General features: G+C 35.3%; 1 protein-coding gene and 2 long non-coding RNA genes across 3 annotated transcripts; 1 reads left to right on the top strand and 2 right to left on the bottom strand.

The window, feature by feature from the left end:
• The first annotated feature begins 9174 nt into the window (after nucleotides 1–9174).
• Nucleotides 9175–9987, top strand: LOC138888973 (uncharacterized). The gene is made up of 2 exons (XR_011406498.1): nucleotides 9175–9350; nucleotides 9434–9987. It is a non-coding gene; the product is annotated as an uncharacterized lncRNA (long non-coding RNA).
• Nucleotides 9988–10909: 922 nt separating this feature from the next.
• Nucleotides 10910–11586, bottom strand: LOC138888972 (uncharacterized). The gene is made up of 2 exons (XR_011406497.1): nucleotides 11418–11586; nucleotides 10910–11335 (listed from the first exon to the last, which is right to left on the bottom strand). It is a non-coding gene; the product is annotated as an uncharacterized lncRNA (long non-coding RNA).
• Nucleotides 11587–13392: 1806 nt separating this feature from the next.
• On the bottom strand, nucleotides 13393–14445 carry LOC104224076 (uncharacterized). The gene is made up of 4 exons (XM_070172514.1): nucleotides 14434–14445; nucleotides 14241–14340; nucleotides 13664–13940; nucleotides 13393–13580 (listed from the first exon to the last, which is right to left on the bottom strand). Exons 3-4 carry the CDS (start codon nucleotides 13899–13901, stop codon nucleotides 13393–13395), a joined length of 426 nt encoding a protein of 141 aa, XP_070028615.1. The 5' UTR covers nucleotides 13902–13940; nucleotides 14241–14340; nucleotides 14434–14445.
• Nucleotides 14446–14744: the final 299 nt, after the last annotated feature.

Genomic DNA, 14744 nt, shown 5'->3' with positions numbered 1-14744 from the left:
GCATATCTTACTCTACCATATGTAGTCTTCACTGGCAAAAAGTATACTGATTTTGTAAATCGATCTACAATCACCCATACAGAGTCATAACCTCTAAGGGTTCATGGTAGACCGGTAATAAAATCCATAGTAATTCATTCCCGCTTCTACTCTGGAATCTCAATTTGTTGTAGTAGTCTTGCGGGTCGCTGATGCTCAGCCTTGACATGCTGACAAGTTAAATAGTTAGAAGCAAAGTTAGCAATATCTTTCTTCATACCTTCCCACCAATAAAATTACTTCAAGTCATGGTACATTTTTATGGATCTAGGATGTATAGTGTATCTAGAGTTGTGGGCTTCTTCAAGAATAACCTGTCTCAACCCATCTACGTTTGCAACACATAGCTTGTCATCCATTCGAAGAACACCATCACTTTCAACAATCATATCCTTGCTTTTACCAGCTAAGGCCCTATCTCTGTATTTGCATAATCGCTCATTCTTATATTAGGTAGTCTTAATGCGCTCAACTAATGAAGACTTAGCCAAAACACAAGTCAACAATGCCTCTGAATTTTCGACACTAAATATGATACTTTTACCTTCTAGTCTCTGAATATATTTGGCCAAAACCCTCTTTGTAAGAGCTATATGTGTCAAACTCTGCTCAATGCATCAGCCACCATATTGGCCTTTCCAGGATGATACACAATAGAACAATCATAGTCTTTGATTAGTTCCATCCACCGACGCTGCCTGAAGATTTAGATCCCTTTGCTAAAAAATGTACTTCAAACTCTTATGGTCAGTATAAATCTCACAAGTTTCACCGTATAGGTAATGCCTCCAAATTTTTAAAGCAAATACCACTGCATCCATTTCCAAATCATGTGTAGGATAGTTTTGCTCGTGCTTTTTCAATTGTCTCAAAGCATAAGCTATAACGCGACCATTTTGCATGAGAATACATCCTAATCCCACCCTTGATGCATCACAGAACACCGTAAATCCTCCAGAACCCGATGGTAAGGCTAATATGGGTATGGTTGTCAGACACGTTTTGAGTTTTTGAAAGCTCTGCTCACATTATTCTTCGGTCTACTGGCCTTGCATTTTTCTGTATTAGTTTGGTTAGTGGCGCTGCTATTTTGGAGAAATCCTGCACAAAATGCCTAATAGCCTTCCAAGCCTAAAAAACTACGAATCTCTGTATGAGAAGTAGGTCTGGGCCATTTCTGCACAGCTTCTGTCTTCTTAGGATCTACCATAATTCCATCTTTGGATAGGACATGCCCCAGAAATGATACCGAGTCTAGCCAAAATTCACACTTTGAGAACTTAGCATAAAGCTGATGTTCTCGCAATGTCTACAACACAGTCCTTAGATGATTCTTGTGTTCACCTTGGCTACGAGAATATATTAGGATATTATAAATAAATACTATTACAAATCTATCCAGAAACGGCTTGAACACTGTATTCATTAAATCCATGAATGCAGCTAGAGCATTAGTCAGTCCTAAAGTAATCACAAGAAACTCATAGTGCATGTATCGAGTTCTGAAAGTAGTCTTAGAAATATCTTCATCTTTGATTCTAAGCTGATGATAACCAGACCGTAGGTCAATCTTTAAAAAGTGGGAAACTCCTTGTAACTGATCAAACATGTCATCTATACGAGGCAAATGATATTTATTGCATTGTTATCTTTTTCAACTGCATGTAGTCAATACACATTCTTAGGGATCCGTCTTTCTTCTTTACGAATAGTACTGGTGCACCCCATGGATATATACTCGGTCTAATAAATTCCTTATCTGACAAATCCTGCAATTCCTCTGGTGCCATCCGATATGGGGGTATCGATATGGGCTATGTGTCAGGTGGCAAATCAATACCAATATTTATTTCTCGTACTGGAGGTAATCCTGGTAAATCCTCAAGAAATACATCAGAAAATTCTCTCACTACTGGTACATTTTCTATACTAATTATTTCCCTTCTTATGTCACTTACAATAGCTAAGAGACCCAAGCAACCTTTCTTCAGAAGCCGTTGAGCCTTCAGAAAAGATATATTTTTGCAATTTTTTAGAACCTGACCCCCTTTTAGGACAAAGCTGGGCTCATTTGGTATCCCAAACTTAACTATCTTTGCATGGCAATCAGCGATAGTATAGCAAGAAGATAACCAATCCATTCCCATCAACATGTCAAAGTCAAACATATCAAGTATAATAAGGTCAGCTAGAGTATCTCTACCCTCAACCTGAATCCGTCAAACACGATACACATATTCAGCTAATAGAGACTCTCCAACAGGAGTAGCAACTAGAAAAAGATCATTCAATAGCTCAAGCTATCTATCAAACCTCAAAGCAAAGTACGAGGACATATAAGAGTGAATAGATCCCGGATCAATCAACGGAAGTGCATCAAAGGAACAGATAGAAAGAATACCTGTAACCACAACATTCAAGGCATGAGCATCCTGTCTAGTAAATGCAAAAACTCTCTCATGACCTCTACTAAAATTCCCTTGTCTTTGATTCATAGTAGCACGATCTACGGCACCTCGACCTCTATTTCATGTACCTGCAGCACCTGAAGTATTACGAGTAGTCTGAGTTGGTGTAGCTAACTGAACAGAAGCCTGGCTGAAATTACTCGAAGGTTAAGGGCAATCCCTCAAGTGATGTCCCAATTGGCCATGCTGAAAGCACTCTCCAGTCAGAACACGACACTGGCCCAAATGTGATATACCATATGTCTGGTAGACTGGAGTAGTGGCATATATCTGTCCAGAATTACGATGTCCAGATGATGATGATGGTCCCCTAGTACCTTGTCTGTAATGTGGTCTGTATGTGGACTGTGAAGACAAATGTGTCTCTATCTGGGAACTATGTTGTTGTTGTCCCTGATTTCCTGCTCTACAATTTTCACTAAAACCGCTATTGAAAGATCCTCCTGTCTTGATCTTCTTACGTAAATCACTGGATGTACGCTCATCACGTCCCTTGTTTTCAATTTTTCTAGCGAGATCGACTGCATCAGGGTAGGACAATGTCTTCCTCTGTGGGGCTACTGTAGTGTATAGATAACCAACCAACCCATCAACAAACTTCTGAACTCAAGTGTTTGGGGTAGGCACTAATTAAGGAGCATATTTAAATAGATTACAAAACTTGGTGTTATATGTTGAAACATCTATATCTGGAGTCTAAACCAACCTCTCAAAGTCTCTAGCATATTTTTGCCTCTTGAAGAAAATGACCCATGAACAACTTACTAAGCTCGTCCCATGTCAGTGGTGCTGCTCCTGCTAGCCTTCCTAGAAACACAGTTTCATACCATGTATTGGCCATATCCTCTAGTTTGTATGCTGCGAGCTCCACGGATCTCTCACTAAAATATCCAAGATCATGTAATGCCTTGAGTATCCCTTCCAAGAAACTTTGAGGATCTGCTAAATTATCGGAACCTGTGAACTTTGGTGATTTAAATTTCAGGAACTCTTGTAGGGATATCTCATTATTCCCGAAAGTCTGAGTCTGTGCATGTGCCTGTATCTGTGAAGTAGTCTGAGGAGCTGAAATTCCACACTGAGGATGCACCAACACCTCTAACACATTTAATAATCTTTCCATTACGTCTACATGTAAAGTAACAGTAGGTACACCAGCTGGTACTAGTGGTGGCATTCTGAACTCCTTGTTCTTGCACTTGATTTAGCATAGTAGCTTGGGGTTGACCCATGTTCACAACATCAGGTTGAGGAACGGCCTATCTTCTAGTCTGATGAGCCCTAACTTGACCATCACCTCGGGTAGTACCACGTCCTGCACCACGTCCAATAGATGAGGGTATGTGTGTCCTAGCCATCTGTGAAAGAAATACTCCAAAGTCAATCTCAAGTTATCTCAAACACACGATCAAAAAATGAAAGAAGGGAAAATATTCCTAGATGTTCAGTAGCCTCAAGATCATAAGTATGGGCGCCTGCATGCCCATGAACATGATTCTACTAAATATTGCTCCATGACTCGGGACTTAAAGCCTAAGCTCTGATACCATATGTAACCGCCCACTAGTGATATTGTCCGCTTTGGGCCTAGGCTCACACGACTTTAAAACGCGTCACTAGGTATTTAAGGTATGTTTACTTATATACCCACGATCTCTTCCGTGTTTTGTCGATGTGGGTTCGCCTAAGGTGTCACATACACCTCCCCTGGGGACTCAGTGTCCTCGATGAGGTTTGCCCCACTACCATTCAAGGTTGCACGCGGAGTGGCTCTGATACCATATGTAACAGCACAGTCCACTAGTGATATTGTCCGGTTTGGGCCTAGGCCCACACGACTTTAAAACGTGTCACTAAGGTTTAAGGCATGTTGACTTATATGCCCAACATCTCTCTTGTGTTTTGTTGATGTGGGATTCGCCTAAGGTGTCACACCTATAATATAAATATTTATTACGTCAATGCATAAAGTTAAAATCATTTACAATAAAACCAATTTTAGGTATTAAATCGGGTTATAAAGCAATCCGTAAAGGTTCATATCGATTAATAAATACAAGCACCCAATGATTACATTAAATCAAGTAATTTAATCTTAACAATTAAAAATTAAATTGATAATACATGCTTCTTGCATTTAGGTATGGCAAGCAGGACGGTGCGGTTGCAGGGCAAACCCGCATAAACTCGCGAAGATCTCAACCCGCCCCGCCCCGCCCTGCCCGCATAGTATTTTCACCCGCGTTCACCCGCCTCCCTACATACCTGCGTCCATCTGCCTTGCCCCGCACCGCATAAGTGTTTTATTTATTTATTTTGTTTACTTAATTATTTCCTTTTTATATTTGGCTGGAATTTTCAATTTAGTCAACCAAAAAATTGAAAGTTCTTTTGTTTCTTAAGTGCTGAATCTCAATTAAAAAAGAAAAGTAAGTATTTGCTACTCATTGTGAAAAACGCTAATGACCCCTAAATGTGTTAATTTAGTTTTCATTATATTAGTATTCACGTTACTGTAATACTATTTCTAATACCCTTAATAAATGTCTTACATCAAAATTCAGTTTCACAAAAACAAATTGTTATATGTCTTGGTTTTTATATTCTTTTCAGATTATGCAAATATTTCTAAGTAGTATTAACTTATTATCTTTGACAAACTATATCATAAAATTATTATTATTATAATAAGCAAATTGTTAATTTTTTTTTCCAAGGTGAATTAGCAATTTGTTGAGAAGCAAGTTTATGGGTGGGTGGAACGCAGAATAAGAAGAAAAATTCTTACACCTGCGTGAAAGGGCGAATGGCACAAATAGCCACTAAAAGCTGTGGCTTTTATTTTAAAGCCATTGTTTTCAATGTATTTAGACTTTAGTCACTCCTTTTAAAAAACTTATATCTGACTGGACGAAAATACCCTTCTGGTATAACTTATACCTACGCTATCAACACAAGCAGCAGTTACACAAAGAGAAGAAGTGAGCAACAGCAGCAGTTACCACAACGGCGATCAACTGAGGACGAACCACCATTTATCTTCCCGATTTAAAAAATTCAGCAATCTAATCCAAAAAAACGACATAGATAAACAGTAAGTTGTAATTTCATGTGTTTCTATCAATTTTTATTTCGCTATAGTTATACTTTTTTAGATCTGTATTGATTTGATTATATATTAGATAAGAATTTGATTTTTTTTGAATTTCTGGATTGATAAATTTATAGACACCGCCTCCTATGATAATTCTGTATTCCGGACATAGTGTCTTCATTTTGGAAATTGAATTCAAAAAAATAAGAACACTATGTCCTTAACTTTGATTCTACTGGCCTCATTTTGCAAATTGAATAAAAAAACTTAAGGACAAAATGTCCTTCACTTTGTTGATGTTCTTCTGTATACAAAGTCCTGTAGCTTGAGTTTCAAATTGTATGTTTTAATTTCTGGTTCAAATGTTAAGGACTGACAGTCCTTAACTCTTAAAGTCCTTAACTCTTAAATACATGTTTAAATGTTAAGGACTAGCAGTCCTTAACTTTTAATTCCATGTTTAAATGTTAAATGACAGACAATCCTTAGCTTTTAATTTCTGGTTCAAAAGCTAAGGACTGACAGTCCTTAACTTTTAATTCCATGTTTAAAACTTAAGGACTGACAGTCCTTAACTTTTAATTTTAATTCCATGTTTAAATGTTAAAGGACAGACAGTACTTAGCTTTTAATTTCTGGTTCAAAAGTTAAGGACTAGCAATCCTTAAGTTTTAATTCCATGTTTAAATGTTAAGGACTGGCAGTCCTTAACTTTAATTACATGTTTAAATATTAAAGGACAGACAGTCCTTAGCTTTTCATTTCTTGTTCAAAAGCTAAGGGCTGACAGTCCTTAACTTTTAATTCCATGTTTAAATGTTAAAGGACAGGCAGTCCTTAGCTTTTAATTTCTGGTTCAAAAGTTAAGGACTGACAGTCCTTAGCTTTTAATTTTAATTCCATGTTAAAACTTAAGGACTGGCAGTCCTTAACTTTTAATTTTAATTCCATGTTTAAATGTTAAAGGACAGATAGTCCTTAGCTTTTAATTTCTGGTTCAAAAGTTAAGGCTAGCAATCCTTAAGTTTTAATTCCATGTTTAAATGTTAAGGACTGGCAGTCCTTAACTTTTAATTTTAATTCAATGTTTAAATGTTAAAGGACATAAAGTCCTTAGCTTTTAATTTCTGGTTCAAAAGTTAATGACTAGCAATCCTTAAGTTTTAATTCCATGTTTAAATGTTAAGGACTGGCGGTCCTTAACTTTAACTACATGTTTAAATATTAAAGGACAGACAATCCTTAGCTTTTCATTTCTTGATCAAAAGTTAAGGACTGACAGTCCTTAACTTTTAATTCCATGTTTAAAACTTAAGGACTGGCAGTCCTTAACATTTAATTCCATGTTTAAATGTTAAGGACTGACAATTCTTAACTTTAATTACATGTTTAAATATTAAAGGACTGACAGTTCTTAACTTTAATTACATGTTTAAATGTTAAGGAGTGGCAGTCCTTAACTTTAATTATATGTTTAAATGTTAAGGACAGACAGTCCTTATCTTGGTCTTGCACTTACAGTACACCTGTTCTTAATTCTACAAGGATTGCTTTATAATGTATGTCCTTTGTTTCCCATTCTCTTGACTTGTAGGATGGAAACAATATGCATAATAGTTGCTTTTAATGGTAGATTGACTGAAGACTATAAATATCTTGATCATCAAACAAAGCTTTTCCTAGCACCCGAGTCAATTCAGTTTGAAGATTTCGTTAAACAGATTTTCGAGCTTATTGAATTGGATAGAGAAAAGTTTGAAATAGTGATATGGTTTGATATCAACCTTGGAACAAGCAAAGGAATGCTTGTATCCAAAGATTTAGATCTTCACACATGTATAGAGTTGCTAAAAACTCATTCACTCTTCAAGAGCTGTCGTTTCATAGTTGATATTTCGGAAAGAGTTTTTGCATCAACAAGCAATGAACATGCCAACACAAAAACTCAACATGACAATCAAGAGCGATGCCAACAGATAGTTGAAGTAGATATGGTTGAAGCTCAACCATTAAATGAAGAGGTGCATCAAACATTTGATTCTATTCAAGTAGAAGGACAAAGCATTATAGAGATTGACAACGAACAAGCTTTGGGTATTCAAGTCTTAGAGAGTGCACCAGTAATCGAAGTAGTTGCTGACAAAACCTGCACTCAAATAACTAAACGAAGATCAAATTTGAAACAAAAAGAATCCCCAACTACGATATTAAGAGAAAATGCTTCTTTGGATCAAATAAAAGTCGGATCAGTATTTGACAAGAAGAAGAGCATAATTAATTGTTTTTCTAATGTAGCAATCAAAGGACATTTTGAATTCAAAGTTGTTAGATCAAGCTCAACAAGATATTCGTTGACATGCAATGATGATAGGTGTCGTTGGTGTGTGCGTGCTTTCAGAATTAAAGACTCAACATTATTCAAGATAGTAAAGCTTGAGAAAAAGCATGACTGCTCTGTTAACACTAGGAAAGCAGATCAAAGGCATGCTACTTCAAAGTTGATTAGTGGTTACATTATCGATAATCTTCGGGACCCAAGATTTGAAGTTACACCAGCTTTTGTCATGGCAGAGATGCAAAAATTGCATGGACTAGACATTGGATATCACAAGGCGTGGCGTGCTATTCAACATGCTTCCGCTTTAATAAGAGGAAGTCCCGAAGAAAATTATGAATTATTGTGTTCATACTTGTATATGATGACAAGTAAAAACCCGGGAACTTATACTAACATAAAGATAGACGACAACAACAGGTAAACAATTTAGGACATGCTGTCTTTAGCCTTGTTAACTTTTGAGTTATAACCAGAAGTTGAGGACTGCCTATCCTTAAGTTTTGAACTTGTAATTAAAAGTTAAGGACTTCCAATCCTTAAGTTTTGAACTTTGAAATAAAAAGTTAAGGACAGCATGTCCTTAACTTTATAACTTGTAAATGTAAGTTAAGGACTGACTGTCCTAAACTTCGGGTATTTTAACCTTGTTTTATATTGTATTTTCAGGTTTTTTTATATGTTTTACGCATATGGATCATTGATAGCTGGTTGGAATCATTGTAGACCAGTGATTGCTATTGATGCGACTTTTTTGAAGTCAAAATATCGTGGTGTTTTAATGATTTCAGTTTCAAAAGATGCAAATAACCAAATTTTCCCATTAGCCTTTGGAATAGCAGAATCTGAAAACAACAATTCCTATGAGTGGTACTTTAGTCAGCTTCGCAATGCAATTGGGAGCCGTGAGAATTTGATTTTTTTATCAGACAGGCATCAAGCTATTGCAAATGGCATTGTAAAGGTATATCCTGAAAGCCATCATGGGATTTGCATCTATCATTTGGAGCAGAACCTAAAGCGAAGAAAGGTGAAAAGTGAGGTCATAAAACTTTTCCAAAGTGCTGCAAGAGTATACAAGCGTAAAGAATTTGACATATACATGTCAGATATTGCAAATGTAGATAAGAAAACTTATGACTACTTGATGGAAGAACCACCGGAAAGATGGGCACGTTCTTGTAGTCCACAACGAAGATATGACATGCTCACAACAAACATAGTTGAGTCGATGAATTCAGTGCTATTAGAAGCAAGGGAGCTGCCTATACTAAGAATGATGGATTTCATTCAAGTGAAGCTACAACATTGGTTTTATGAAAGAAGAAATAAAGCAGAAGGAACATTTTATGATGTTTCTTGTTGGGTAGAGGAGGAATTGAAGAACAGAATAGATTTAGCATTTACTTTGAACGTAAGTATTATGTTTTATGTTTATATTATGATTTTGACATTTTTTAACATAATGTACTCACTTATAATTTTTCAACATTGAAGGTCTTCCCTGTTGATTCATGGCGTTCTAGAGTTGAAGAAGAAGGAATAACTTTCTTGGTGGACTTAAACAAAAGAACATGTGATTGTTTTCAATTTCAACTTGATGAATTACCATGCATACATGCAATTGCAGCTATCGAGAAGAGAAACATCAAGAAGTCTGACTTTTGTTCGCACTGGTACTTAAAGGAATCTTGGCTGAAAACATATGAAAGACAAATACATCCTGTAGGACATACTGATTCATGGATTGTACCAGAGAGTGTTAAGTCACAAATTGTTAAACCTCCAGATTTCAAAGTGCCACCAGGTAGAAGGCAAAAGAAAAGGCATATTCCTGCTACCGAGCCATCAAAAATAACATTCAAATGTGGTCGTTGCAGAAGAATTGGTCATAATAGAACAACTTGTATATATTCTCCGGCACTCCATCCATTTTCAAGAAAGCATAGAGAAGAGTAGAAATATACACTTATGTTTATCGACTCTTTTAAGTTTTTGCTATAGATTGTATTCATTATTATTCTAATTTGAGCGGATGCCTAGATTTTCAATATTTATATCTTGTTACGTTCTTTTAATTTCTTTTGAGTTCAACAATTAAAAGTTATTAACAGGAGTCAGTAAGTTCAACTTGCAATTTTGAAAACGTAATGACTGTCTGTCCTTAACTTTGAATTTCAAGTTCAAAAGTTAAGGACATGAGGTCCTTAAGTTATAGTCTCATGTTAAAAACTTAAGGACTGTCTGTCCTTAACTTTGAATTTTAAGTTCAAACGTTAAGGACATGAGGTCCTTAAGTTATAGTCCCATATTAAAAACGTAATGACTGTCTGTCCTTAACTTTGAATTTCAAGTTCAAAAGTTAAGGACATGAGGTCCTTAAGTTATAGTCCCATGTTAAAAACTTAAGGACTGTCTATCCTTAACTTTGAATTTCAAGTTCAAAAGTTAAGGATATGAGGTCCTTAAGTTATAGTCCCATGTTAAAAACTTGAGGACTGTTTGTCATTAACTACAGGAGTCCTTAAGTTTGAAATACAAGTTAAAAACTTAAGGACTGTCTGTCCTTAACTTTAAATTTTAAGTTCAAACGTTAAGGACATGAGGTCCTTAAGTTATAGTCCCATGTTAAAAACTTGAGGACTGTCTGTCCTTAACTTTGAATTTTAAGTTCAAACGTTAAGGACATGAGGTCCTTAAGTTATAGTCCCATGTTAAAAACTTGAGGACTGTTTGTCATTAACTACAGGAGTCCTTAAGTTTGAAATACAAGTTCAAAAGTTAAGGACATGAGGTCCTTAAGTTATAGTCCCATGTTCAAAACTTAAGGACTGTCGGTCCTTAACTTTGAATTTCAAGTTCAAAAGTTAAGGACATTTGGTCCTTAACTTTGAATTTGAAGTTCACTTACACTTAGTCATGAACAAATACTAACAAACTCAATGGACAAATCAACAGTTGAGAGAAACAACGAAATAAATAACAAAATGCCTTGACATAACTTTTGAAATTGTAATTTTGCATAGCTGTTACAAAAAATTACGCTATGCCAACAAAACAAAATATAAGTGCCTTTTCACAAATTTACAGAATATTTCAGAACTATCCTAAACTGGCATAATTCAGATGTCACCTTTACAGCAATTTTATACAAAAATAACACCACAATTTCTTTACAACTCCTTTGGACAGAATGTTTCATTTTCACTCTCATAATCATCACCAACATTTTCTGGTGGAGTATCATAACCAGAATTTCTTTTCCATTCACCATGTGCCCAAAGATTTGCAGCAAGTTCTTTTCGAAAGTCTTTTATGTCTTCGGGTTGGAATTGCTGCACGTCCTTTCCAATCATCAGCAACTCGGCAAATTTGATCAGGAATGCACCACAATCAGTCCTAAGAGAAATGTAAGATATGCAGTGAATTAAACAATAAATCTTAAGTACATATAAATAATATAACAAATAATAACACGTACGATCCAGTTTGGTGTGGTGATCTTTGCCACTGTATATCAAATTTGTTGAAGACATTCCCAAAAGACTTGTGATTTTTGTCAAACTGTGAGAACTTTAGCAAATGGGGGATCATGCGTGCATACATTTGCATGTAGTTCATTCCTGCTTCATATGGCTCACTGTATATGGAATCATATACATCAATGTTTTTTTGATTCAAGTCCAATACTCCCAACAAAAAGTGTGTCACAGCTTCATCATCTTCTGAAGGAAGCCGACATGGAAAAAAGATTTTGTCAACCTCAGTCCATGCAATTCCACATCTACGGCTGTCCCCCCACACATATGGTGTCAGAAATAACTGATTATCACCAGCACACCAAAACTCATCACTAGCATCTTCACTGAAATCTTTATACACAAGTGCCATATAATTATCAAAAAGAACATCAGTAGTTGTGCATCGAAAAGGATGATCGCGAGGGTGGTAGCATTCCTTCTTTCTCAGATAATAGAGAGCAATGTCAATATGCTTCATAAAAAGGCAAAAAATAAAACAAATCAATAACAAATCAGTCATAAAATAATAAAAAAATGATAAATTAATAATAGAAAAAATAAATGCCTTGTGAATTATCTAACCTTATCATCAAGAACAAATTTGCTATCTGAAAGCTCAAGGAAAAACATTTTGCTACTGATTTTTTGATGATACAATTTGTATGGTTTTTTCCTCACACTATTATTATCAGCATATAAATCAATTTGTCCCCTGAAAATTTTGAAAATGTCAAGTTAGAATTTTGAAAACTTTAATCTATAAGTTAAGGACCAAGTTTCCTTAGCTTTTGAATTTGATACTCAAACTTAAGGACTGCATGTCCTTAACTTATGAATTTTGAATTCAAACTTAAGGACAAGAAGTCCTTAAGTTTTAAACTTGAATCTATAAGTTAAGAACAGTTAGTCCTAAAATTAGTCTTACAATCACAGAAGTTAAGGATGTAGTGAAACACATTAAGAGACTTACTCTTTTTTGCGACTTCTCCTTTTCTCCTTGCCCAACCACACAATGAATTTCTTCACTAATTTTTCATCTTCTTTGACATAATGAAAAATACACCAACGAGTATAGGTTGATTTTATCCAACCTGAACTCTTCAGAGTATTTTGATTGTCTGCCTTGGAACTTACTGCTTTTCCTTCCTTATCAAAAGGAGATTTCAACTGCCAGCTTAACTTCTTGTTCCTTTTACCTCGACCAAGTTCTTCTTCAACATTTCCTTCACCCTCCATAGTCAAAGTCGCATCAATGTCCATTTGTATACTTGGAGGAGTAGGAGTAAGAAGAGAAAATGACGGACCATCATAACCAATACTGTCTCTCTTTCTTTTCCTTGTATATTGGTTAAGATCGTCATCATTGGTGTCCTCTTTGTTTTCCTCTGCTGGTGACACTATATATATATATATATACATACATATTCATATTAGTTTTCTGCAATAGGTCAAATGAAGAGACAAAAATTCAATTGTACATATAATAATTAGGGCACAATCAGTACCTGTCTTCTCCGCAGTACCTTCTTGTGTTTTTTCAAGAGACAACTCAGCTAAAATATTGCGTGCAGCATTTTCTTTTTCTTGCAATTCCATATTTCTTTATCTTGGAGTTGTTCACCATGATCTTTAGATGCTTGTTGACAAGATTCTGCAAAAATATTTACAACAGCTAACATGTTAATAATCTTTAATTAAAACAAACATATATAAAATTTAAAAAGCACTCCCTAACCATTTGCAATATCCAAGATCATTCCAGCTACATCATCATCATCACATGTTGCATCTATAGATTTTGAACCTCACTTCTGCCTATGTCTTGAGATTGTAGTCCAGTTTTCTCTTGATACTGCACTCCAGCTTCTTCGCTTACTGCTTCAAAAGATACAATATATAATGAAATAAAGATACAATATATAGTGAAAATTTTATCTAACCTTGACTGGCACAAGTTTGAACTCCAAATTTTTCTTTGTATGACAGCGGTGTAGAGAGATCATACGTTCCTTCTAAGCATTTGCATACAATCTCGCTGACACTTGTCCCCAATGGACTTGTTAAATCCTCCTGTGATTGCAATCCACAAACTCTACAAATTTTCTCCGGCACTCCACAAACTTCTGCATGCACATGCATAGTTTATATGTATTAATCTATTGAATATACATTTCAACGAAAATAAAAATCAAAATCTATATCTAACCTTTCCCAATATCAGTAACATTTTCAGTTTCATCATCTAGATGTGCATCTCTAAATTCTCTTTCATACTGACCCTCTGCATGCACATCCATATCATCACGTTCAACACCACCTGCATCTTGGTTGAATATGCCAGTACGCTCAGTAGCACGACAATGATCATCAACTCCATATTTTCTAATTGGAACACTAGATTCTCTATCTGTGTTCATCTGATCAGCTTTCCCAAACATGTTCATCAAAGTATCAAGCTTTGATCCTAGAGTTTTCTTTAAATCCTGAGAAAGCAACTAAGTTACAAAGAGAAGGACATGTTTAAAACTTAAGGACAGGCAGTCCTTAAGTTTGAACTTAAAGTTCAAAACTTAAGGAAATGCAATCCTTAAGTTTGAACTCCAAGTTCAAAAGTTAAGGACAAGAAGTCCTTAACTTTGAATTCCAAGTTCAAAACTTAAGGACATGATGTCCTTAAGTTTCATTTCAAAGTTCAAAAGTTAAGGACAAGAAGTCCTTATCTTTCAATTCCAAGTTCAAAATTTAAGGACACAAAATCCTAAAGTTGGACTAACTGAAATTACCTTGATTTCGTTCTCAATCTTTTTTTTCTGATACAACAATTTTCTGATTAACTCTGGTAACTTCTGCTTGCAAATCCTTCTTAAAACTCTCTGATAATCTCTGAATCAAAAAACATAATATAAAAAAAAGGTGTTCGTAAGCAAGAAATAATCAAATAAAAAACTAATACTATTCAAAGGCAGAAATACATACTCTAACAATTTCCTTAAGTACACAATTCGTCAAATTGTGTGGAAGAAGACCTTGAGCCTCGATCTTGTGAAACTGGCTCCTCCACACAAAGAGGCTCTGTATCTTCTTCTTCCACGGGAATAAAGGGTGACACCTCAATCAACTTAAATACCTATTATATAAGAAAAACTAAACATAAGTATACATAACTAAAACAAATAAACAAAAAAAGAGATAGTAATTACATTAACTTACTTTTTCATTATGGAAATATTTTCTACAAAGAGCATCAAATTGTGGAGACTTCATTTCAGAATAACATAACATTCGAG

The sequence above is a fragment of the Nicotiana sylvestris genome, chromosome 4, assembly GCF_000393655.2.
Source record: "Nicotiana sylvestris chromosome 4, ASM39365v2, whole genome shotgun sequence".
Lineage (NCBI taxonomy): Eukaryota > Viridiplantae > Streptophyta > Magnoliopsida > Solanales > Solanaceae > Nicotiana > Nicotiana sylvestris.
Note: the sequence above shows the minus strand (reverse complement) of the source record. Positions and strands in the feature narration are given on the sequence as shown.